Below are 24,204 nucleotides of genomic sequence, written 5' to 3'. Positions count from 1 at the left end.
CTCATATGTCGTTTATATTTGTTTTCGTCTCTCCCGTGAGATTAAAGATAAAACGTTTATCTTACTATACATTGGCCTTTGAAGAAAGAGTTTTTTTAAGATGATGTTTGAGATCCATTTACACAGAAAGGATAGAATGATATAAAGTTCATTACGTAATACAATCATGCAAAACTAGGCCCCAACTCCGAAGTAGTAAGCACTTTGTTGAAGCTAAAAGATGATAAAGACCTAGAAACTTACCCCTTCTTTTTTTGTCCCTGTGTCATTTGTGTTACTCAATTAATATAGATAATGCATGTAGGGTGTCTACCGAAAAAAAGTAAAAAAGAACTATAAAGACAGAATTGCTGTCTTGACTATAGTAGATAATAAGGCTCGTTGTTTTTGATACGGAATTAAATGTAAAAAAGAAAATAACAAGAAAGATACAAGTTTATACATGTTTTATAAACAGAGAAAAAAAGAGCTATAATAAAACACGAAGCCCTCATGTTATTTATTGACGCAGAAAGAAAAAAAAATGTTGAAGTGCTCAGGTTTTTATTTTTTCTGTGTGAGGCAATAATGAATCACATCATGATGCTTGGTCTTATGTTATAGAAGCCTATCGAATGATGTATATTCATGGTATATATAAAAAAGGATTGCCCTTTCTATGTAAGGGCTATATGAATAAGTAGTTGTGAACGTCATTTCACAACTACTAGAACCCCTTTTTGCGGGGGAGAACACGTGTTTTGAACATACGCAAAAAAAATAAAATAATAAATTAAGGGTCAACCTTTTTTTATTTCTCTCTCTTTTTCAACAATAAAATCTCTCCATCATGTCGTTCAAGTCAAAGCAAAGAGCAAAACATGGCCATTTGTTTGGTGATGGTAAGTAAGTATTTTTTTTTCTCCAAGAAAAAAAAAACATTCTCCTTTCGTTACAATGACTGGTATGCTTAAAAGATAAAGAAAGACCCTTTAAATGTAGTCTCTGCTTCGGAAGACCCGCTTCTTTCTCCTCCTTCACCTTCTAGCTCTCACGGAAGTAACAGTACACCTCTCACGCGTCGGACAAAAACTGCCAGTATATTCGGCGATGTTGATGTAAGCAAGTTAGGTAACAGCAAAAGAACAAGTCCATCATTACGCTCCACTCCTTTACGTTCATTAGAGGACGACGAAGAGGATTTATTTGGTGGTAAGAGAACATCTCGAACAAGAGTTTCCAGTAAACCTTCTCCCGTACGACAACCAGCTTCACCCATAACTGAACCTCTTAAAAAGACTAATCCCACCTCCACCACCACCACCACTTCACCTGTAAAACACGTTGTGAAAGAGCCGTCCGTGTCTAAAGAACCGCTTGTGGTCAACGAACAAGTGAGACCACCCGTCGTCAAGGAACCAGTAAAACAGTCACCCGTTGTCAAACAATCGCCCATCATAAAAGAACCCGTGAAGCAAACACCCACACCTGTTGAAGAGGAGGAAGAAAAACCCTCGTTTTTTGCTTCAGCAAGCCGGTTTTTCAAGTCCTCGGGTTCAAAGCCTTCTTCATCGGCTTCCTCTGTTGCATCTGCTTCTAATTCGCCTAAATTAAAAAACGAGCCTGTACCAGTAGAGCCTGTAGTTCAACAACAGCAACACAAGCCTTTACCTAAACCACCAACACCTAGAAAAGTAGCTGTCCCACCGCCACCACAACAACATCAGCAACAACAACAAAGGGAGGAAGAGGAAGAGGAGGAGGAAGAGGAGGAGGAACAATACCAGGTGGTAATTGAGGATGAGGCGACACGAGCCTTTGCAGACGATGTCATGTCTTTTAAGAGTCATTATGCGTCTTTAGCCACGAGTGACCTTGCATTACCTCAGGTAATGGAGACGTCAACAACAACAAAGCGTTTATTACCATCAGCCAGTACACCCACAACACTGAGAACGGATATGGATGATCCATGGTTTGATGGGACAATGAGAGAACAGGATACACCTACAATGCATCTGATGATGGAACCCTCTGTGAGTTCACCTTTGCATAAGGTGTCAGTGCAAGATATCGAACCCGAGAAACGAAATGCGTTTGCGGATTTGATCACGAGTTGGAATACAGGACAAACATTACTATTAGAACCTGTGCGAGAAGAGGAATCGTTCTTTCATGAACAAGTGGCAGAAGAGCAACAACAAATTGGGTTTGCGAGTTTACCTCCTCGTGATCGTATCTCTTCTACAAGTGGAATCTCGGTTATAGATTATAATGATGAGGAAGAAAACCCATGGCATTAAAGTAATAATAATAATGATAATAAAAAAAACAAAAATTTATTATTTTTGATCAAGAGGAGGAGGAAGGAGAGGACCGGTACATGGCCAGTGTCTTTTCTAAATCTTGTACACGTTGATGATACACATGCACTTCTTGTTGTAATTGTCGAATATGATCCACCGATTTTCTCAAGATCGCTCCCTTATTAGGTTTATTGTTGGGTCCGATATTTGTATTTTCTAAAGCCGCTTCAGGCAACAATGTACAAAGTTCGCCAATGCGATCGTTGATATTATCTCTCCGCCTTCTCTCCACTTTTTGAAAGACAAAAAGATGATTTCAGTCTTCTTTTCTACAAAGAGCACACATATATTTTCTAAACAAAAACAACTTACCAGCGTTGTGGGATTCTCTTCTACGACGTCGTTTCTCCATCATCAACTGCATACTATAATTTGAATTCTGATGTTTTAGCAAAAAAAAATATACGTTCATATAGAAACACTTGTTTTACTTCATTTGTACAGTGTAATCATCTTCAAAACTTCGGGCTGTGCCACTGGTAGATGGTTCCAATGTAACATTATTAGCAGAGCCTGTAGCACCACCACCGCCACCATGAGCTGATGGATTGTTAGATGGGTATCCATAATCATAACCTGAGGGTGCAGACATGGCTAATGAATGAGCAGAATCTAGACTGCCAGGCATAAATACAGGATTATAATCTTGTCTTCCCATGGATTGTAGTGTAGCATCCGTCGCAGTAGAGGATCGTCTTATATCCATCGGGGTCTAGTTTTATATATATATATATATGTGTGCGTGTTAGTTTTATCTCTATGCATATATCAAGATAGACACACACACATAAGGGATCCTTTTTTTTTTTACCTGTGTGGAAGAGCCAAATGAGTTTCGGTTATACATGGGCGTAAAGTCTCCTTCATCTCCGTAGTCTTGATTCAATAGGTTGTGAGAGAACGAATTGTTAAAGTCAATGGGTGAAGTAGGTGGGTCATGATTAAAACCTAAGGGCCGAGATTCGGTTAAAGGGTGGCCCGCAGTTGGCTGCTGCTGTAAGTGATAAGGTGTAGGATTTCTTAGTCTTAAAGGTTGTGTAGTAGCCTGTTGCGACGACATGCTTGGAAGAACAGAGTGAGAGATAAAAAAAAAAAGAAATAGATAAAAAAAAGGGGGGGGAGGGGGTTGTGTGTGTGTGTACACAAGAGATTCTTCCCCACACACAAGAAAAAAAAAAGAACTTCGCTACTTGTGATCCCGCTACACTTCTATTGGTTACTTAAACATAACGAGCATTACTGAGAGATGACGTTCCTTTGCAATACGATTAAAGATTGTGCTTTTACACACAAAGCACAATCTGTAACGGGGTTTTAAAAAATATGCTTTTACTTTTTGTGTAAGCAGTGGGGATCAAAGCCTGTTGCTGACAATCAATATGTCATGTTGCTACGCAACAGTTGACTTCAAGGCCGATAAGCTTTGCCCGTTGTTTGGATAACTAGTTAATACATGCTGACTTTGCCGTTTATCTTGGTTTGCTATGTCAAACATTTGCTTCTCCGTAAGCTCTACACTATGGTTCCCAGTAACTGACATATTCGTAGAGAAACAGCATCAACAGCAAGAGCAAGAGCAGCAACATTACCTAATTTAAACTACTCTCAGGAATATCTAAGGTATTTCAGGCGAACAAGAGAATGGCGTTACATTCCACGTGGCAAAAATTGTGGTCCTTTGCGTAATCACTTAAATGAATCATTTGCTTTCGTAGTAAAGAACGATTTATGTTTGCTTTTTCCTATACTTCTGACGGCTAGATAGAAAAAAACAAGCCATGCAACAAACATGACAAGACAGTCATTATAAAGACCAATGAACAGAACCCCTATTTCGATTTGGTTCTTATTAACGGTTATAAAAACTGATAGTAATTTGGATAAGGCTTGGAAGGGGGACATGAACTGATTACACTGCTGGAAAAGAATATTGATTTCGATGTCTCTTCGGCAGCGTGGGGCGCCTATAATTCGAGGAGAGATAGTTGCACAATTTCTATAGATCAAGCTGATGAAAGCGGTTCTGTTAAGGTATAAACTGGTCTTTTCATATACACACTTATTAAGGAAAAAGAAAAGAGAACGCAAAACGTGTTTAACTGTTTTATTAAGGTATGATGATGTTTACAGCGGTTTTGTTTATGGTAAATATTGACAAAATAAGATTGGTGTATTATTGGTATAGACTTGCATTCAAAATGGACAGTGCTTCTTTTAGTTTTCTCTTGCATGAACCAGACTACCTCTATGAAGCTGATAACAGGTGCTATGATACTAGATAGCCAAATCTAAAGATGGCTCATGCCTTTTTTTCCCATAAGAAAACCCACAACACTACTATCCTAACACCTATTGATCCTCAATCCTGATAGCGTCCACAACCCCTAGGAAGATGTTAGTAGGCTAAACTCTAAACGCTTTTATCCTAGGACCAAGAAAAGAGTAGAAAAGAAAAGAATAAGGAGGTCCGATATGGCTGGGCCCGCCTGATATCGTAAGTCGCTTTTTTATGTGAAAAAGACGGACGTCAATAGCATAATGAAAATGGCAAGCTTTATTTTTATATGAAATGATAGGCCAACATGTATTGCCCAGCCGTGATTTGTTTTATTTACAAAAAAAAAAGAGATGATATAAAAAAAAAAACGCGTTTATAGGGGTGTTGATTGAGAGATAAAGGTTGAGTCGTGTTGAATGTCGTATACCAATCATATATATTTTTTTTTTACTGTTCTCCAGGTCTTTTAGCGTTACAAGCAACAATCTTTACTTTATCGGCCGAAATGGTTTCTTGGTCAAACTTGAAGTTTGGGTTTTCAATGATGAATGTCCAGACCTCATCACAGAAACGGTAAGTGTGTAAATGACCCTTTATTTTTTTTTTGGTTTGTTTTTGGTTTTTTGTTTATATGTATATTTTTTTTTGGTTTGTATGAAAAAAAAAAATAAAAAATTTCATTCATTTCTTTTTTTTTTTTGAAAAAAACATCTTTACAACAGTTGTGTGCTTACCTTGATATTTGCCTTGTTTCTGACGAGTTGTGAAAGAGCTTCGGATATACTTCTATCAAAAGTCATCAATACACGCATGGCTAATTGAGGATTAATATGACCACTTTGGATCAGTTCATCCAAAGAATCGGTCAAAGCCATTCCGATGCTATAGTAAATGTTAAAATCTCTTTCACTTTTCTGTTTGCCACACTTATTTTACCTCGAACGGCGGTATAACTCATAAAATGGAGTGCTAGACATGGTTAAAAGAAGCATTGTTTTGAAATCGTCGCTCCCTATTTATAGCGATGGCTTGGCGCTGCCATTTAACCAATCAGAGCCTCTGTTTCAAGTGACGTACGTGCTTTTTTTTTTTTTTTTTCTGACTGTGACAACATTTGGATTTGTCATGCATACACATTTTATAAAAAAATGAAAATTGTTAAGCCGGAGTTTTCGTAACCATCACGAGGGGCGAAACAAAAAAAAAAAAGTGCTGAGCAGTTATTATTTTTTTTTTCATATAGTTTGTACTTCTTTTTCTCTCTCCTACAGACAACAAAAATCAGCGTCCTTTACAAAATAACCCAAAAGGGAACAACACAACAAAAAGGGAGAGAAAAGAATAAACCGAACTAGTTTCAATACACACACACAAAAAAAAAAAAAAGTTTAATAAAACAAAAAAAAGTCGCAATACTCTACTCTTTTTTTTTATTATTATTCCTTTTTTTTTTTTTAACTCGTCTACCTTATAAAAAAAAAGAGAGATGTCAGCAAACACTAGGACCATTCGTCTTACAGTTATTGCAGCAGATGGGTTAATTAAGAAGGACTTATTTTTTAAAATGCCCGACCCTTTTGGTACTTATTGCATAACATTTGTCTTTTTTCTTGTTATTAACCTTTTTTTCTTCTGTTTATACTAGCTGTTGTAACTGTGGATGGCGAACAAACACACACTACTACCGTCATGAAAAAGACATTGAATCCATACTGGAATGAAAGTTTCGACTTGTAAATAGCCTCTCTTGTTTTTTTTTTTTTTTTTTTTTACATATTTTATATTTTATTAATAACATGGATATAGAAAAGTAACCAATCAAAGCGTTATCGCTGTACAAGTATTTGATCAAAAGAAGTTTAAAAAGAAGGATCAAGGCTTCTTGGGTGTGATTAATGTTCAAGTCTCCAACGTATTCGACCTTGACGTTGGTGGAGATGGTAAATATATAGTTAGATGTGCTATTGTATTCGAGATTAATCAAACTCCGTTATTAGAAATGCTTACACTGGAATTAAAGAAATCCAATACCAACGAGGCCGTGCACGGAAAACTCATCTTGAATCTATCTACCAATGTAAATGTACCTATTCGAAATGGTACAGATACCCTCGCTGCAGGTAATCCCAGCTCTTCCTCCAGCACACCTAATCCTACTGCTGCTGCTGCTGCTGCTGCTACTACTACTACTACTGCGGGTGGATTAGTACCTCCGATGCAAGTGGGTGCTTCCGAATCAAACACCAATATTTCCACAGCTTCAGACAACAATGATTTACCTCCTGGTTGGGAACGTCGAGTAGATCATTTGGGAAGACCTTATTATGTGGATCATAATTCTCGTACAACCACCTGGAAAAGACCTTCCGCTAGAACGGCTCAAGATCAACAAAATCAAACAGAATTGGAAAGACTGCGTCATAATGCTCGTGGTTTGCCTGAAGATAGACCTAGTGCTGCTAATAGTAATGTATCCTTAGATACAAGTGCTCCTCCACCTACTCATGCTGCTTCTAATGCTGCTGCTGCTGCGTCTGCTGCTGCGTCTGCTTCTGCTGCCGCTGCCTCTTCTGCTTCTGCTGCCGTTGCTACGGTAACACCCAATACATCCTCCAGTGTGACTGTACCCAACAACAATATGACATCCGCAGGATCAGGACCACTTCCACCTGGTTGGGAAATGCGTACGAGTGCTGAAGGACGACCTTATTTTGTGGATCATAATACACGTACGACAACGTGGGTTGATCCTCGACGACAACAATACATTAGTACTATCGGACCTGGATCTAATTTACAGGTGCAGGTACAACCCGTGAGTCAATTGGGACCTCTACCTTCTGGTTGGGAGATGCGATTGACAAGTACAGGTCGTGTTTACTTTGTAGATCATAATACCAAGACCACAACGTGGGATGATCCTCGTTTACCCAGTAGTCTTGATCAAAACGTACCTCAATACAAGCGAGATTTCCGTCGTAAGTTAATTTATTTCCGTTCTCAACCTGCACTTCGTCCTGTTCCTGGACAATGTCATATCAAGGTACGAAGAGATCATATTTTTGAAGACGCCTATGCCGAGATTATGAGACAGGCCCCTGCCGATTTAAAGAAACGTTTGATGATCAAGTTTGATGGTGAAGATGGATTAGATTATGGTGGTTTATCTCGTGAATTCTTCTTCTTGTTATCTCATGAAATGTTCAATCCTTTCTATTGTCTGTTTGAATACTCTGCTCATGATAACTACACATTACAGATCAATCCTCATTCAGGTATCAACCCTGAACATTTGAATTATTTCAGATTCATTGGTCGTGTGGTAGGTCTGTCTATTTTCCATCGTCGTTTCTTGGATGCTTTCTTTATCGTTTCGTTCTATAAAATGATCTTGAACAAGAAAATTTTGGTGGCGGATATGGAGAGTGTGGATGCTGATTTCTATCGCAGTCTCATGTGGATTTTGTAAGTTTTTTTTTTTTTTTTAGTGTGTGTGTGTGTGTGTGTGCGTGTACAATGCAAAAATCATGATTTTTTTTTGTTTTACTTATCACACGACATCATAGGAACAACGATATCACCGATGTCTTGGAGTTGACATTCTCTACAGATGATGATCGTTTCGGAGAAGTGGTGACTGTGGATTTAATACCGAATGGAGAAAACATTGAGGTCACCGAAGAAAACAAGAAGGAGTATGTTAATTTGGTCACTGAATGGCGTATTCATAAACGAGTGGAAGAACAATTCAAGGCCTTCAAGGAAGGTTTTAACCAATTGATCCCTCAAGATCTTGTCAATGTATTTGATGAACGTGAACTTGAATTGTTGATTGGTGGTATTGCCGAGATTGATGTCGAGGATTGGAAGAAGCATACGGATTACAGAGGTTATACTGAACAGGATGATGTGATTCAATGGTTCTGGAAATGTATTCGTACTTGGGACAGTGAAAAGAAATCCAGATTGCTACAATTCACTACAGGTACTTCTCGTATTCCCGTCAATGGCTTCAAGGATTTACAAGGTAGTGATGGTCCCAGAAGATTCACTATCGAAAAGTCAGGTGAAGTCACACAATTACCCAAAGCACACACATGGTAAGTTTGATTACACAGATCTGAAGATTATTCTCTTATTGAACCCTATTCTTTTTTTCTTTTTTTTAGTTTCAATCGTATTGATATGCCTCCTTACAAGTCATATGAAGTGCTTGTTGCAAAACTTACTATGGCTGTGGAAGAAACTGTTGGTTTCGGCCAAGAGTAATTTACTCACTCACACAATCACACAATCACTCACACACTCTCTCTATTACTCTCGCTCTCTCCTAAACACACACACTCTCTCTCTTTATTCTTACGTAATTTTTGATAAACAAAACAAAAACTTTTTTTTTTATGCAAACAATGGGGGGAATTTTATTAAAATGTACATATGTGTGTAATGAAAGGGGGGGAATAGATTATTTACAGCCAAAGTCAAAGATTCTTACTTCACCTTGATCATCAGCACTGACGATTTTGGTATCACTGAGAGCCACAGCAGTGACAGCCGATGCATGTCCTTCTAAACAATGCATGGGTAATCCACTTTCGATATCCCAGAGTTTTAAACTGCCATCATGCGAGCCAGACACCATATGTAATTTATCATAGGCTAATGTCCAAATACCTTGAACATGACCAAATAAAGTTTGTAAACATTCACCGGATTCTAAAGACCAGACCTTGATGGTATTATCCAATGAACCAGAAATGACCACTTGTTCGGATGATCGACGGTCACAATCCTCGCTACGTGTGCTTGTATTGCTTGAGTTACTACCACGACGTCTCAAGACAACTGGTAATTCTTCTTCATCGCTACTACTACTGATAGGACTAATAGCTCTACGAGGTTTGACGACAGGCTTGTAAAAAGAATGCAAGAAACCAGGCATACTAGGAATAGCAGCTTGAACGGGAGCCATATGACCACTGAGGACACGAGCACAGGCACGTTTTTCGAGATCCCAAATACGAATAGAACCATCATCTGAGCTGGAGATCAAGGTAGTACTGTTCTTTTGAATGCTGACATGATTCACCATCTTGGTATGACCTGTCAAAGTATAGCATTCACCTGTTTGAAAGTTCCAAATTTTGATGGAGGCATCGGCAGAACCACTTGCCAGGATTCGACAATCAAAGTTAAGATGAACGACACCGTCCGTATGACCTTCCAAAGTACGAATGCATTGACCTGTATGATAATTCCAAATACGTAAGGTATGATCCATTGAACCCGTCACACATTTGGTATCATCGAACTGAAGTGTACGAATAGCACGAGCATGGCCTTCTAATTTTCTCAAGACTTCACCAGTTTCCAAGTTCCAAACGATAGCAGTTTTATCATAGGAGCCGGTGATCAAGATATTTTGAGCCTCACAGAATTGTAAAGAGGTGACACCCCCTTTATGTTGACCTGAAAAGGATTGAGTAGCAGATCGATTACGACGCCAATTACGACCGACCACAAGACGCTCACTGTAAACATCTTTCCAGGGACGACGACGATCGAGACGTTTTGCAGCGGGGATGTCTTCACACATGGCATCACTTTCGACCTCACGAGCACGTTTAATGCGAATCACTTTACGTTTTTGAAGGAGAGGTAAACCCCAACCACATTTGGTGCATTTCTTATTGATATGTTGTTCGCACATGTGATGCCATAAAGTGTCATCGTCAGCCAAGTTCTTCCAATGATGATTGACTTGAGCAGCTGAACAGAGCGAAGAAGCGTCGAGTAAAGAAAAAATATGTTTGGTGATTTCGGAAGGGAAAACTGCAGTGAAATCGGTACGTAATAAAGGTTTGACGGCGTTGGAAATAAATGAAAGTTGAGGTGTGCAGGAAGAGGCTAATATACCCTTAAGCATTAATAATCGACTCTCTTTGTTGGCGGTTTGAAAAGTAGACCAAAGTGTGGAAATTTCTAATTGGGTTTGTGCTGGTAATAAGCTCAATTCCTTTTTTTTAAAATATTAGTAAGTGATTTATTTTCGGTTAGTTTTTATCGTTTTTTTTACCTGTTGTAAATGCAGCGTGGTCACATCTTCCTTGTTACGAGTCTTGATTAATTCGGGACTATGTCTGTAGCAATAGGTGGGAATTTTGGTTGTACAGTTCATGGTGAAGAAAAAAGAAAAAGAAAGAGAGGTGGGCCTTTTTGTATAAGACGGGGTAAATAGAAGGAGTGAGGGGGATCGAAAATGTATAAGAGAAAGGAAAGAACTAAAAAAAAATAATTACATATATATAGGGGAACCAAAAAAAAAAGATGGAAAAAAAAATTAAAAGAGGAGCATACATAGACAACAAAAAATTTAGAAACACACAATATCTAAGCTTTTTGATTGGATCATCATTGTGCCATCAGGCATACATTAGCCAATAAACGTTAAATTTCAGTGTCCGGTATTGATATAGCGTGATTGGCAGCATTTTTGACTTTTTCTTTCTAAAAAGATTGGTCAAACAGGAAAAGTCCAAGTATTTTCATTGGATGGAAAAAGGTAGGTCGGAAATGGCGACATTCATCATCTAACTAGTAATAAAAAAAACCGAGACTTTAATTTGTTCATAAACATTAGGCGACATTACCGTTCAATCAAGCGCAATTTTTTTTTTTTTTTTTTTTGTTATTTATTTATTTATAGTCACACACCTATCCGTCGATCCTCTTATGTGTAGCATGAATAAAAAAAAATGTCAGAATGAAAGGCGAATATTTCATCATTCTTGTGCCATAATCAAAACCCAGAAATGAATTTTTCATCCTCCCCATCTGTCAAAAAAAAAGAAAGCTTAAAAAAGTGCTGTACATAAATATACATGTTTAAGCAAAATATACATGTCTATAAACAAAATATACGTGTATCACTATTTTTTGTGTAAACAAAAAGACATCATGCCAAAGTTGTCGTAATGTTTATGATCGGATGTAGTCCGTTATAAGTGGAATGATCAGTAGCATTAGAATATAAAATAAAACTGGATGTTTCGTGTATTTTTAGGTGGCATGTTATTGAGGTGACAAGAAGTGTTTATCAATCAGGATGACAAAAAAGCCCTTATCAATTTATCAGCAAAAAAAATTATGAGATAATGGATTCTCACTGCAAACTTGTCTGTCCATGGTTACACTTTTCAAGTCATATATGGAAATTGTCGGGAGAGATAATTTTTTTTTTTTTTGAAATGGATTCTCACTGCAAATTTACCGGTCCATGGTTACACCTTTCATTTCATATATGGCAACTGTCGGGAGAGATAATTTTTTTGCTTTAAATCCCAACACGGTGGAACAGTCTTTGCCTTATTAATGCTTAAAGTCTTTTGTGCAGATAAAAAAGACAAAAAGTTCAATCATTCATACCCAAAAAGCCCTAATAAAGCAGTATGTATTGTGCCATAAAACATCTAATCGAGTCATTCTTACCAAAAAAAAAAAAAAAAAAAAAAAAAAAAAACAAAAAAAGGATATCCAGCTTTTTTTTCTTCTTTCTTTTTCTTTCTTTCAACGACTATGAGATCCGCAGCAACGGCAATATCATGCGTAGCATTAGCGAACACCATATCAGCAGGAGTCCTTACACCAACAGCAGAGATCACAAACCCAGCGCCATCATTAGAAGTCTCGGCAAGAAGGGATTTTGTCACTTATTATGTCTGAATCAGATACTGTTAAATTGGAAAAAGCCTGCTGTATTTTTTATTGTAAAAAATTCAGCAAACGTAACGCAACCCTTCTTACGGAAAGAGTAAAAGGTCTACAGGATACTCTTATTTGCTACAGAAAAAATCCATACTATCCTGAGCTTATTTCTGCAACGAGATTCTATGGATCGCCTCACATGTATATGCGTTACAATGTAAGAGAAAAGTGGGACAATAACAGTGATGATGATAAAGATAAGGATAATGAAAAAGAGGACGTGTATTCTGATTCCGTATGCAGCAGTGGTCCTAAATGGGGTAAATAACTAGGAAAGAAAGATGATAGCTAAAATCGGTCTCTAATAATACGATAGAATAATGAATTACTTTTTTTTAGCTCTTAAAACGTTACCGATACCAATATCATCAGTAGGGTAAAACCAATTAGTCTCACGACGGTCTAAACCCACTTAAACATAAATACATGCTTAAATACATAACATTGAACAGGTCATCGTAACTATCACACTGGCTTTACAAGCTTTATACATAATAATATTTATAAATGCTTTTTTTTTTCTTTTTAATTTTCCCAAGCGTTGTCTTCCTTTAATGCATGCCAAGCACTACCAAAAATTAAAGGAAAAATTCGGCCACACAAATCTCTTGTAAAACTCCTATAAAAAAGATTCTCATCATGCAGTTTTTTTTTAAAAAACAAGTGGTAACCCTCTAAAGAAGAAGGAGTGCTATCATCAAACGATATTGTACATCAGTACTATCTCGTAGTCGGTCTGAATGCTTACTTATAAAAAAGTGGGGTTGGCTTCTTTAAGTAGTTTGGTTTTTATTTAGAAAAGCGAGGTTATTTTAAAATGCCACAGCCTATATCCATAAAGTTTTACCATATAATTTTGGCCGTTTGTCTTGCAAGACCGGTTAGAGGCAATGAAGAATGAAGAAGAAAATTAAACTAAATTTATCATCACTGTTAACTATATATAAATCAGGTGTGTAACTTTTGAGAAGTTTGTATGAAGGATATTTATACATGTCGCATGTAAAACATAGATATACAGTCTATAATTATGGACTATGTTCATCAAAATAATGTGCCGAAACTATGGCTTGTAATCTGTAACAGGTGTCATACTTGATTAGTATAATATTATTGTATACGTATTCAGTGTAAAACATACCAAGAATCTATATTGCTTTATAAAAAGAAAAGACAACCAATTTTAGAAAGGAAAGGTATAGTTTTAATGTGTTGTATATGTTCACACAATAATCAAGAGGTTTGGATTATTAGATGACTACAACAAAGATAATGGGGCATGAAAGTATTGTAATGTATATTAATGATCAGAATAAAAAACGGGTTTTATTTATGAAATCATGATCATCGATAAAAAGGAACGTTTTAACGACGTGGTGGAGGTTGGGTGTAAGGGGTAGGCGTGGCGGGTCTGGGAGGAATATCTGGTTGAGGTGTGGGTCTTCCTGTAAAGTAGTTATTCATTTGATTTGATGATGAGATATGAAAAAATTTCTGCGATTATGTTATGCTTTATATATCAATTTAACGGCAACATTTTCTCATCCATTCAACAATGCAGAATACAATGAACATAAAGAGTATAAAATATTGTCAGTAATGTGAATCTCGTTTTAAAGAGAATAAACAATCATCAATATGTCGCAATCGCTGACAACCTTTGTTTTTGCGTGACCCTTTCAAAATGATTCAAAAATAAAAAATAAAAGCTCGTAAGTCTTCAGCTCCTTCCTTGGATCAGCAATGAAGGGCTTAAGGCTGCATGGAGTTGATTCAGAATGAGCTTCAACTAAGGAGCATGAGTTTCTAATAAAGCCACTTCTCCATCGGCAATAACGAATCGATAAAGAACATGGCTAAAAGCAGAACCGACGTAATTCTTCCAGCCGTAATGAACGTTCGAAGTATGTGGCCAATATGATATAAAATTTCGCCATGTACAGGAAGGTGGTAAAAGTACTTCGTGATTTCCAGAGCAAAACAGGTTCAAGTCAACTCCTAAAGCCAAAGGTTTTGTTGAAGCATATTCTTGTTTGCTGTAATACATCTATAATCTCTTCTGGTAAACCCGCATCGTCAGTCGTCTCAATCGCTAGCGGCTCGGTCAAAATCAGCATCTCCTTCAGTGGCGATGATTAATTTAAATAACTTGTGTCAATAAGTATAATAGACAAAGTGACGTTACTCTCTTCAGCGTTCTTAAATAATAGGGCAAATGAGTGTACGCCTATACCCAAATGCAGCTTTACGTCGCCTGGGTGTCATTACAAAACAACTTTTTCAAAATCATTGGGATAGTCAACTGGAGGCTTACGTTTAGCTAATCTGAATTCGTTGACACTAGTTTTACAAAAAGTAGTTAAAGACGATTATAAAAGCCAAAGGAAAAAAGAAGAAAAAAGTATATTTTTAAGATATAAACTATATTTAAAGTGCTTCTCTTAGTTTCCAACATATGAAAGCCATACCGCGAAAAGGTGGAAGCACATACTGGCCCAAAAATTAAATATGTTTCCGATAAACCATCTTCAATACAGAACCTGATTATCCTCATGCTGCCTGCCCACAATACACAACATGAGAATCAACAGGACCAAACACCCCCTACACCATATTGGGGATGGTGCTTTTTATCCTGGCAGCTGAGACTTAGCAGCCACACCTGGATGAGCATTCACATCAGTCTCCCTTTTACACGGAACGGAAAGGATAAATAAAGTGATTCGCAAGCAATTATTTAAGGCCATGTTCCGTTTTGGTAAATAAACTTCAAGGGCATGAATGTTCTCAGATAAGAAAAAAGGTACACTCCCGTCTCTAAGATGGTGGGAGATCAACAATGATAGGAAAATCAAATGTAAGAACTATACATATGCATAGGTATCTGGCGGGAGATCTCTGAAGCTATCTATCAATACAATAAAGACATGCGTTTCAGCCTCCAACCAGCATAAATAAAAATATAAGCCACGTGAAGGATATGATCTATTTTAACTATAAATACACAAAGGGTCTGTATATTTCTTTCGCTCATATTTCTTTTCAGCTAGTGCTCATTTTGATATGCAAGCCTTTACAAACTTCTTCAAATATTCCCAAGGCTCTGCAACTCCATAACCTTCTCCAAGGCTTGCACCTCATATCAGGTCTCTCTAAACGTAATACAAAGGCTCTGTAACGCAATAACCATCGTCAAATATTCCCACATTGCGTCAATCCTCTTCAAACGTTCCCTTCAAGGCTCTTCAAATATATCAAACGTGTGTCAAAGCTATGTCATCTTAACTCGGTCTAGATTGCGAAGGCTTTAAGGCAGCTGTTCTACTTCTGATATTATTCTAATCACGGTACAGTATAAGCCAGTAATCTAGCGTGGCTAGACCCATCGAAAGTTTGTAGATGTAGTTACGATAGATATGCGCTCCTGGGCTTGGGAGGCCAGCAATCCGTTAGTGTAGGCAAGGATCCTCTAGTGGCAGTCTTCGCATAGTTACGACTTTAATATTCCCTGCGAATGGGGGTTAAGTTTTATGAGTAAGTTTTAGAGAAGCTTGTCCTTTTCTCCTCTGGTTCTTGGCTGGTGGTCTCTTTACTTCACCCCTTTCCATACCAAACTTTTCCTGTCTTTCATTTTTTACAATAAATATTACATTTTTCATACCTTTATTAGTTTATTTGGCTTAAGATGATCCGCAAAATCACACATAAGTCCTTCAGGCTGTGTTCCGTCATAATACGAAATAATGAGATTGTGCAAGCCAAGAGCCAAATAATAATACCTGAATCTCAAATAACATGTCTTCATGTTAAAAAAAATAATCAGACTTATGACTCTACAAGACATAAACGGCCATTGTCGAACCTGCAGTTTCCAATTCATTTATTAATGTGTATAAAATAAATCCCTAGTTTGTACAATCTGGCACGATGTAAATTCACACCAGATCACACAGCTGCATTATAAATTTAGTTTGTAGTTATTTTGCTAATGAGTGTTCATTCTTTTAGACGACCATATTGAAACCAAGGAGCGGTTCATAAGTTATGGTATATTTATTGGACATGATATTTCCACCACCATCCCTCCAGAAAACGTCAAATTAGTTTACTTCTGGTACGAATTGCATTTGCTTTATGATAGTCATGGATGCTTCAACCTCAATTTCTTTCTTGTTTCCTTTGGCATTTTTATCAATAAATCCATAAGGATGCACGTATGTCATTTTTTTCTCCTTTGCGAAAACATACAATTTCATCTCTTATCAAGATCTTTTTAAAATATCCAACACATTTAACAGAAAGCATGATTTACAAAAGCTTGCGAGGACGACTAAAACAACAACAAAATGAGGTAAATGAAAACATTTTTTATTTATTTTTTTCACGAAAGTAAGCAGCTTTGACGCTATCCACCTAAATATATCTTTTGAATAATCACTCTTTTTCTGCAAACTCTAAGCATTGGGTCCAATCCATATTAATCTTTTTTTTTTAACGCGGTAAGATCAGCAAAGTGCCATTCATAATTTACTCTATGACCTTGGACAGTGGAACTAGCATTGATTTCGTTAGCGTCTGATAAATGAGATTCGAGCATATATTTTCTAACCTGTGATCAATCTAAGGTTGCTATCGAGGCACTCAAGAGTAAGCTCACCAATTTTATTTTCAGTTTATATAATTTTAGCCATGGTGAATAAGCTAATTGATACAATAAAAATTTCGTTCAAAGTATCCTCCTTGTTCTTATCTACCGTGATCTCACCTTTGACAATTATGTGTAAGGATGATGTTTAGCCAGTTGGGCAAGCGACATCAAGATGCTTTGGGTTAAGGTCCTCTTCATAAGAATAATAGAAAAAATGATGGCTCTGAATCTCGTATCCATTTTCCTTGTAAATAAGCAACTTGTTCCGATGTGATCGAATAAACCCTTTCATATACTTTGATCATTGCCTCAAGCGTTCCAGATGGCTTCCATGTAACTTTTAAAGTCGATAGTATCAGCAAGAGGATTTTCGTCATCGTGTACTTTTGTCCCAATTGTCCCATTGTCAAGTCCATCTACAGCGTTACAATGTCCAAATTTAAACACGAGCTTTTTAAAGATAAATCGATAAAGTCAAATATAGTGATCCAGATAAATCATAGTGAGCCGCGTTCATCAGGTTCATCAAACCAAGTGTGTAAAATAAGTCATCATAAACTGCCACTTTTCTTTAAGGATATTTGTTTCTGGGGGCATCAGGAATGGATAGGCTGTCTACCCATGACTTTTTTTGAATAGACGACAGTAGCCCTCAAATCATCCAAAAACTGCCTGACGCTCTCATCATTACCACATGTCGATCAAACATTCTCTTAAAAAATAGGATCAAATATCATATTTTTTAACTGGCTTTGGATCCAGCAATACTTCCCTTCCCCTCCTTCAGGCACCACCTTCAATACAGACCATCACCACGAACGATTGTCGCCATGGAGCCTAAATAAAACGCATTCCAACATCTCCAAGCTGTGCAGCGTCGAATGAAGACAGCAGTCATATTTCGAAGACGATTACTTGCTACATCCTTTCTTGTGGTCGTTTGTGTTAAATCATGAATGAGGAATTCTTCAAAATCACAGACGGGTCACAAAAGTTGAGCCAAGATTTAGGAAGAAAGAATTTTACCTTTTACTGAAAAATCATTTAAGGAGTTGTTTAAAGTTAATTGTTGACTTAGAATCTAGGAGGCAAAAGGGGCGCAAATTAGCTGGTGCTTTTACAGGTGTTAAGGCAGAAGTCGTGAGGTGTCTTGAGTGGACGCAAAAAAAAAAGGCCTCTTGTGAAATAAGTGGAATTATAAGCAGAAAAGACAGATTTTGAGAAACAGAAGAGCTGAGAAAAAAAGAAAAAGCGATAGACAGGCTTTTACCCACGCACATAAACGTTTTTTATTTTATTTTTTTCACCTTGCACAAACTTTATTTTTGCTACTTTTCTATTCCATTTTTGACAGATGCATGTGGAAAGCATACTTTACGTTTGCTTAAAAAGCAAAGAAACCTTCCTTTTGATGGGAGTCATTGTCAGTGTAACCAAATACAGAAGTGTCTGCAGATACACTTTGTAAAAATGAGGCTTATGCTTGTCGACCCCCTTTCTTTTTCTTTAACAAGAATTATAACTAGAGGGATGAGGTTGGTACTTTGTAAATTCGAAGGTTACGGTTCATCCAGCAAAGGATAAAATTATACCCGCTTCACGCTAGGCTTTTAATTAAATAAAGAATCCTGCGAATTATGAATAACAGTATCTAAACACAACGAGTTGGCAAAGAGGATGAAAGCTTTTGCGGGATCAAGTTTATGTCGTTTTACTAAAAAGCTATATTCTTTCTTCTACATCAGTATGACATTCCCTTAGTCTGAGATTAGGTGAATTAAAACACAAATACCAATTTATACACGAAAAAATAAGAGAAAGAAATGACGAGGATTCGGATGATAAAATGAAAACTATGGAATATCAACAATTTGGAATCCCTGCGTTTGAAAGATATATTCTTGTTTGTTGTACACAGTCTGACAATTATGCTAGATATACAGATTTAAAAAAAAATTGATGGTGAGGTTAAAGCAGATTTATAAAATTAGGGTACAATGGGTTTCTATAAAAAGTTTTTTTTTTTCCTTGGAGTCTTTCATTATTTAACAATTAAAATCAAGTTATTTTTCAGAAAATCATTTTAAATGTTTAGCTTCCCTAATCCATGTGACGTTATCTTTAAATCAGATTACGAACGTATAGGATTTTAAAGTTTGTTTTTTTTCTGTTGATCTATCTAGTTAAAGATACAACATCTAAAAATTTATTGGATATTTTTAATGGATCACGTACATTGTGCTGATGTATTTTATGCTATTTTGGTCATGCCCCCACCGAGTCACCTAAATAGTGCATTAGAAACAGAAATATGGGCCTTTTATTTACCTTTACAGCTGCTGCGATATAAACTACCAATTTTTTGGGACCACTATACAGGAAATTACATTAGTTGCAGCTACCAGGTTCTCTCCCTTTTTTTTGTATCTGCGTCTTACCTAATATTTATATATACTGTAATTCCGCCGTCAATTGGTCATTTGTAATTCATAAAATGGCACGTATAAGAACAATGAGATAAATGAATATTATTTTTAGGGTAAAAATAGACTAAATAACTCTGCTGCTATGAAATAATCGATCCCTTAATATTGCCAACATCTCCTGGATTTATGATGTGTCAACCGTTCTGGTTTTGGATTAAATCTATATTTTAGTCTTCTATTTTGTGTTATTCGATTTCTACTCGTTAGAATTGATTAAAGGTAACGTTGTCCCATATGTGTGAAATAGGAACACGAGCATTCTGACAGATACTGAGTGCAGTGGAACACTTCTTTGTAAGATCGTGTAACGGATACTGTTAGAGGGTACGTACTAGTTTGTCAAGTGTTATTGGCATTAGAACATAATAGTTATAGGTGATTATTTATGCATTAGTTTTCTAATGCATAAAAATCGTACCCAAATACGACAAATACTCTTGAAATGAAGTAAAGAACACTGTATGGCATCGAAACTGCGAGAACTGATTCTGCTGGTAGAAGTGGTTATGTTATTTCTTCTTTCTCAACTTCTTGTGTAAGTTATGATGTTGTGGTGGACGATCTACAAATGATCACTTGCAGCTGCCCTGACTTCCGCTTTAACAATATCCCATGCAAACACATGTATTTGTTGAAGTGTGATATGTCTTGCTTCTCTGTATTTAAACGCAAAGATAAATACTATTAAATTCTTTACGGCTTCATTCTTTTTTTTTACTAACCTTAAATCGAATAGTTTCTTTCGACCCCACTTTCTCAACCATTCCCCAGAGCTCGCCTGATAGCTCAGCTCTTCTTACTCCAACTGAACAAGCTCCTCTCACCGCTCCAAGCAATTCTTCAATAGATTTTGACACTCTGCTTTCTAACATTCATAAACTTAAACGCCAGCAGAATATTTTGACCGAAACTGAACTCGAAGAATGAAACAGCTTCAATTACTGGTTTCTCTCTCGTATAAATTCTACAAACATTCCTTCCAACTCTAATTTTACTATACAAAGATAACAAAAAAAAGTTAATAATAAACGCTCTGCCTAAAAATCAAAAGCAAAGCAGTCCTCTACTTTTAAAAACCGCTCGAAAATTCGGGAATATAAGTAAACCGTCTAGCGTCGACTTACGTCACCCTTTCCCCTGGAGCCAAAAAAAAAACACTTCTTATTATGTTGTGAAAAGCGTATTTTTTTTCTTTTCGAAACTATTAGTGAAAAATGATTCAGCTGCTTTTCGTTGACGAGTAAGTACGAAAGAGAATATTGGAGTAAAGGTGTTTACCCATTTCTAATGTACCAATTAAACAAATAGATTCCTCTGCTTTATTTTTTGCTTTGTTGATAAAGTGTTGTGTTTTTACTATTAGAAACACTTGAGGTTTTCTTCTCGGTTTTCTGCTTTAGGGGTACAGGCCAACGTTTACCCATCGACAATGACATTGTGTGAGAATTCCCCAATGCCTTTGTAACTCCCCTCAGGTCGACCACTACTACCATCAACAACTTTCCTGTTGTTTATTTGGGGCCTATTGCTCCCAAACAAGCACCAACAACGTTCGGTTCTCTCCGTGAGGTTGGAACAAGTCGAGAATATCTCGCTTCTCCACCACGCGTAATGAGTATCTTCTGATGTTATTGCAATAATATACTTCCTGCTACGTTCCTGACAGCTCGATAATTAGTAAAGCCATTTTCGGTGATCATAGCGAACGTTTAGCTTCAGAATTGATGACCTGGAGGCAAACTGAAGAGTACAAGAAGTTCTGGATCGATATGAAAAACAAAAAAACTCGACTTGATGTTCAGGAGGGATGCGCTCAATACGTATCTAATAGTGCAGAAGACGCGTTAGGAGCACTTACCTCCACGTCAAGAACTGAACCAAGCAGTAGTAATTCTACTTTTCCATCCTCACTGTCACTCGTCAATCCAGTACCAAGCACCAATACCGACAATAGATCGATACCACTATCGCCTATTAATTCCCCTGTCCTTGCTCCGTGGCTTTTTAAGGGGGTAGATATTGCTCTTTCATTTACAAAATTCAAGCAGGCCGTGTCACCTTGGCTGTGGTTTCGCTAGATAGTAGATAGGGACAGTGGGAATCTCGTTAATCCATTCATGGGCGTCACTAATTAGATGACGAGGTATTTGGCTACCTTAAGAGAGTCAAATATCTAACGATCATTTGTTTCTCATCGAATCATCCATCCATGAGCTTCTGAGTCTGTCGAATATCCTCCTCTTGGCATCGGAGCAACACAGCAAGCTCGTGGTTGACATTTTTACGGAAGAGACTTTATATGATTTGGATAGATATCTTTTGAAAGAGTGTTTGGACTCAAGGCAAGACATCAGTAATGATGTGTTCACCAAGTTAAGTCGAATTGTGAACAATGTTGAAAGCAAAGAACAAAGTAAAGACGATGCAGAAATCGAATTATTAATGCTCGGAAAAGACTTTTGTCCAATTCAAAAATTATTCTGTCAGGAACCTGGATGTCATGAACCTCGTACTTTGCACTTTGCCCCTGACCATGTATCCCCGTCTAATGGAAAGTTCTGGGATCTCATGCTGAGATTCAACAACACCAGTGTCCAGAACTTTCCAGGACCTTCCAAGACTATCCATGCAATGACCCACCGCTTCCAAAGATTAGCAATCATAACGCGTTTCCAAGTATCTCCGACGCCAAGTAATTAGTAATCATGACGCGTGGGTTTCGGCCACGTAAGGTGAAACCAACACTAGGACTAATTAAGTAAGCCAAGACATTCTTAAATGCAAACCAATGTTATCTGAAAAGATATAAATACTCCCACTTTCCCTCGCCTTCCCCGTTCCATGTTGATTATCTTGTATTCCTTTCCCTTCCTTAAATAGTCTATTATTAATATTAAATACTTTTTAAACCACCCTTCCTTTGTCTTTGTCTAACTAGTACGTATCTTCTGATATCATTGCTATAATATGTTCCTAGCCACGTTCCTGACGGAGGAGGAACGAGATAGGCAGGACAGGTCAGAGAATGAATAGCTTCTTGTAAGAAGGTTATTTATTTAAAAATAGAAAGGTAAAAGAAAAAAGAAGATGATTATAAAATATATCTGATAAAAAAAACTGAAAAAGTGAAATTTATCAGCCATATTTATAGAGAAAGAAAACAAGAAATTGAATAAAAGCATAATCAATGACAAAAGGTGGTCATAGCTTATGTGAATCATGGCAAAGAATTTAAAGAGCTGACAGATCAATGATGAATATTGAGTCTGAACGCTGGTTACTCATAAAGTATATTTGGGGCATAAGATGTTACAGGATCATGACACATTCATCTTGGGAATAAAAGCATGGTAAGTCACTTTGAAAAGTGGGATTGAAGTTTTATATTGTGAAGAATAAAACTGACAATGTTTTAATAGTATGCGTAAGCTGCCGCTGTTGCCCATAAACAACAAGAAATCATTCGGGGAATGCGAACTATTCACCAATTCTGGTGGTGCATTCAATGCTTGGTGGCGGTGTTGCTGAAAGGCGGTAATTGTTGACAATGTTGCTAATGGTGGTGATGAGTCAAGATTGACGTTGAGATCTTCGAGATCTGAGCAAGAAAGGCTTGCTTTTGCAAAAAGGAGGGCTAGGTAAGCATATTAAGAAAAAAAGAAAAAAAAAATGACCAAAACCTGGTGAAATAAACAAAACTTGCAGCGCCAGGAATACCACTTCTGTCTGCACTCTTTACGGACCCTGATAAAAATATTATTTTACGATGGTCCAATGTAACTTGTGATGAAACTGCGGACAAGCGCCCTGATTGAACAATATCAAAAATACAGCAAAGAGATTTCGGTCCTAGTCTTGGATTTGGAGAGGTTAAAGTGGCGAACCCTACAACTGACAACCACGCTCTCTGTCTTGATCTCCTTCGTCTCGGAATCTTCAGCAAAGACACGGTTGATATGAATAAATTGCAGGCATCTTTCAAGTTATTACAACTCGACTGGGTTTACATATCCGTAAGAAAAATTTGTAGGATTGCTAAAGGAGCTTCATAACAACTTTGCTGTGGGCTTAAGGGGTTTTCCACATCAATGGCTTCACCATCATCTTTTATTTGATGCGCTTACAACATGATGGTATTTACATTATGCAAGAAATTGATCGTGTTGCATTTCCTGCGTCGTTACAATATTTGGCCGTTTTTCTCAGTTTGAAAAACATTCGCACGTTGCTTATGGTATCAGATGTGTTTTGGCGTCACTGTAAGTCAGTGAATGATGATTCAATGGGATTCGATGCGCCGACCAGCTCACCCAACCATTTTTAGTTTGATCCACGCGAGTTAAGACAGGCATCGATTATGTGCACTTGAATCTACCTGTTAATAACAAATGAATGGTCCTATTGCTTAAATTATTAATTGTAATTAATTTGAAAATAAATAAAATATAATTGTTTATGGACCACTCAAGACTAATTGAAGCACCCTAAATCTCAAATGTTGATTAATACTGCAGTGTCTATAATAATATCATTCTTGTCATTTCTGTCAATTGTAAGGACGTATCGATGGTGTATTGAGGGATACGTGGAAAAAGTCATCAGGAGACCCTTAAAATAATTGATACCAAGCCAATTTTATTTTAACTGAAGGGCGGATGGAAGTTTAGACAGTGTTTAATCATT

General features: G+C 37.1%; 9 protein-coding genes across 9 annotated transcripts; 6 read left to right on the top strand and 3 right to left on the bottom strand.

The window, feature by feature from the left end:
- Positions 1 to 1,769: 1,769 nt before the first annotated feature.
- On the top strand, positions 1,770 to 2,343 carry EV154DRAFT_521503 (uncharacterized protein). Its single transcript, XM_051602907.1, has one exon. The coding sequence runs from the start codon at positions 1,812 to 1,814 to the stop codon at positions 2,280 to 2,282; it is 471 nt and encodes a 156-aa protein (XP_051453756.1). The 5' UTR covers positions 1,770 to 1,811; the 3' UTR covers positions 2,283 to 2,343.
- On the bottom strand, positions 2,237 to 3,548 carry EV154DRAFT_521501 (uncharacterized protein). The gene is made up of 3 exons (XM_051602906.1): positions 3,157 to 3,548; positions 2,777 to 3,057; positions 2,237 to 2,710 (listed from the first exon to the last, which is right to left on the bottom strand). The coding sequence occupies exons 1-3, from the start codon at positions 3,403 to 3,405 to the stop codon at positions 2,602 to 2,604; spliced, it is 639 nt and encodes a 212-aa protein (XP_051453755.1). The 5' UTR covers positions 3,406 to 3,548; the 3' UTR covers positions 2,237 to 2,601.
- Positions 3,549 to 3,798: 250 nt separating this feature from the next.
- Positions 3,799 to 4,778, top strand: EV154DRAFT_574096 (uncharacterized protein; the record flags this gene model as incomplete). Its single annotated transcript, XM_051606417.1, has 6 exons — positions 3,799 to 3,850; positions 3,896 to 4,059; positions 4,107 to 4,200; positions 4,231 to 4,376; positions 4,420 to 4,457; positions 4,531 to 4,778. 6 exons carry the CDS (start codon positions 3,799 to 3,801, stop codon positions 4,625 to 4,627), a joined length of 591 nt encoding a protein of 196 aa, XP_051453754.1. The 3' UTR covers positions 4,628 to 4,778.
- Positions 4,779 to 4,898: 120 nt separating this feature from the next.
- On the bottom strand, positions 4,899 to 5,850 carry EV154DRAFT_521496 (transcription initiation factor IIA, gamma subunit-domain-containing protein). The gene is made up of 3 exons (XM_051602905.1): positions 5,560 to 5,850; positions 5,358 to 5,505; positions 4,899 to 5,214 (listed from the first exon to the last, which is right to left on the bottom strand). Exons 1-3 carry the CDS (start codon positions 5,613 to 5,615, stop codon positions 5,071 to 5,073), a joined length of 348 nt encoding a protein of 115 aa, XP_051453753.1. The 5' UTR covers positions 5,616 to 5,850; the 3' UTR covers positions 4,899 to 5,070.
- Positions 5,851 to 6,109: 259 nt separating this feature from the next.
- On the top strand, positions 6,110 to 8,892 carry EV154DRAFT_567673 (uncharacterized protein; the record flags this gene model as incomplete). The annotated part of the gene is made up of 6 exons (XM_051606032.1): positions 6,110 to 6,203; positions 6,269 to 6,356; positions 6,430 to 6,563; positions 6,621 to 8,088; positions 8,190 to 8,723; positions 8,793 to 8,892. 6 exons carry the CDS (start codon positions 6,110 to 6,112, stop codon positions 8,890 to 8,892), a joined length of 2,418 nt encoding a protein of 805 aa, XP_051453752.1.
- A 196-nt stretch (positions 8,893 to 9,088) lies between these two features.
- On the bottom strand, positions 9,089 to 10,975 carry EV154DRAFT_554702 (WD40-repeat-containing domain protein; the record flags this gene model as incomplete). The annotated part of the gene is made up of 2 exons (XM_051605213.1): positions 10,700 to 10,975; positions 9,089 to 10,639 (listed from the first exon to the last, which is right to left on the bottom strand). Exons 1-2 carry the CDS (start codon positions 10,799 to 10,801, stop codon positions 9,089 to 9,091), a joined length of 1,653 nt encoding a protein of 550 aa, XP_051453751.1. The 5' UTR covers positions 10,802 to 10,975.
- Positions 10,976 to 14,602: 3,627 nt separating this feature from the next.
- On the top strand, positions 14,603 to 15,104 carry EV154DRAFT_485176 (uncharacterized protein; the record flags this gene model as incomplete). The annotated part of the gene is made up of 2 exons (XM_051598740.1): positions 14,603 to 14,701; positions 14,850 to 15,104. 2 exons carry the CDS (start codon positions 14,603 to 14,605, stop codon positions 15,102 to 15,104), a joined length of 354 nt encoding a protein of 117 aa, XP_051453750.1.
- Positions 15,105 to 21,130: 6,026 nt separating this feature from the next.
- EV154DRAFT_18979 (uncharacterized protein) lies at positions 21,131 to 21,781 on the top strand. Its single transcript, XM_051594285.1, has one exon. The coding sequence runs from the start codon at positions 21,246 to 21,248 to the stop codon at positions 21,597 to 21,599; it is 354 nt and encodes a 117-aa protein (XP_051453749.1). The 5' UTR covers positions 21,131 to 21,245; the 3' UTR covers positions 21,600 to 21,781.
- Positions 21,782 to 22,941: 1,160 nt separating this feature from the next.
- EV154DRAFT_545345 (uncharacterized protein) lies at positions 22,942 to 23,927 on the top strand (the record flags this gene model as incomplete). Its single annotated transcript, XM_051604649.1, has 4 exons — positions 22,942 to 23,017; positions 23,227 to 23,297; positions 23,355 to 23,547; positions 23,595 to 23,927. 4 exons carry the CDS (start codon positions 22,942 to 22,944, stop codon positions 23,843 to 23,845), a joined length of 591 nt encoding a protein of 196 aa, XP_051453748.1. The 3' UTR covers positions 23,846 to 23,927.
- Positions 23,928 to 24,204: the final 277 nt, after the last annotated feature.

The sequence above is a fragment of the Mucor mucedo genome (assembly GCF_025094135.1).
Source record: "Mucor mucedo strain NRRL 3635 chromosome Unknown EV154scaffold_109, whole genome shotgun sequence".
Lineage (NCBI taxonomy): Eukaryota > Fungi > Mucoromycota > Mucoromycetes > Mucorales > Mucoraceae > Mucor > Mucor mucedo.
The sequence above is the reverse complement of the archived record's forward strand: the minus strand, read 5'-3'. Positions and strand labels throughout refer to the sequence as shown.

Bases quoted from the DNA above. Each gene is read 5' to 3' on its own strand.
- EV154DRAFT_521501 (XM_051602906.1), bottom strand. From the start codon at position 3,405: ATGTCGTCGCAACAGGCTACTACACAACCTTTAAGACTAAGAAATCCT. The intron at 3,058-3,156 runs GTAAAAAAAAAA...ATATAAAACTAG, and splicing joins CATTTGGCTCTTCCACACAG to ACCCCGATGGATATAAGACG. The intron at 2,711-2,776 runs GTAAAACAAGTG...TTCAAATTATAG, and splicing joins GATTACACTGTACAAATGAA to TATGCAGTTGATGATGGAGA.
- EV154DRAFT_521496 (XM_051602905.1), bottom strand. From the start codon at position 5,615: ATGCTTCTTTTAACCATGTCTAGCACTCCATTTTATGAGTTATACCGC. The intron at 5,506-5,559 runs GTAAAATAAGTG...CATTTACTATAG, and splicing joins GAGTTATACCGCCGTTCGAG to CATCGGAATGGCTTTGACCG. The intron at 5,215-5,357 runs GTAAGCACACAA...AAAAAAATAAAG, and splicing joins GAAACAAGGCAAATATCAAG to GGTCATTTACACACTTACCG.
- EV154DRAFT_18979 (XM_051594285.1), top strand. From the start codon at position 21,246: ATGACCTGGAGGCAAACTGAAGAGTACAAGAAGTTCTGGATCGATATG.
- EV154DRAFT_521503 (XM_051602907.1), top strand. From the start codon at position 1,812: ATGTCTTTTAAGAGTCATTATGCGTCTTTAGCCACGAGTGACCTTGCA.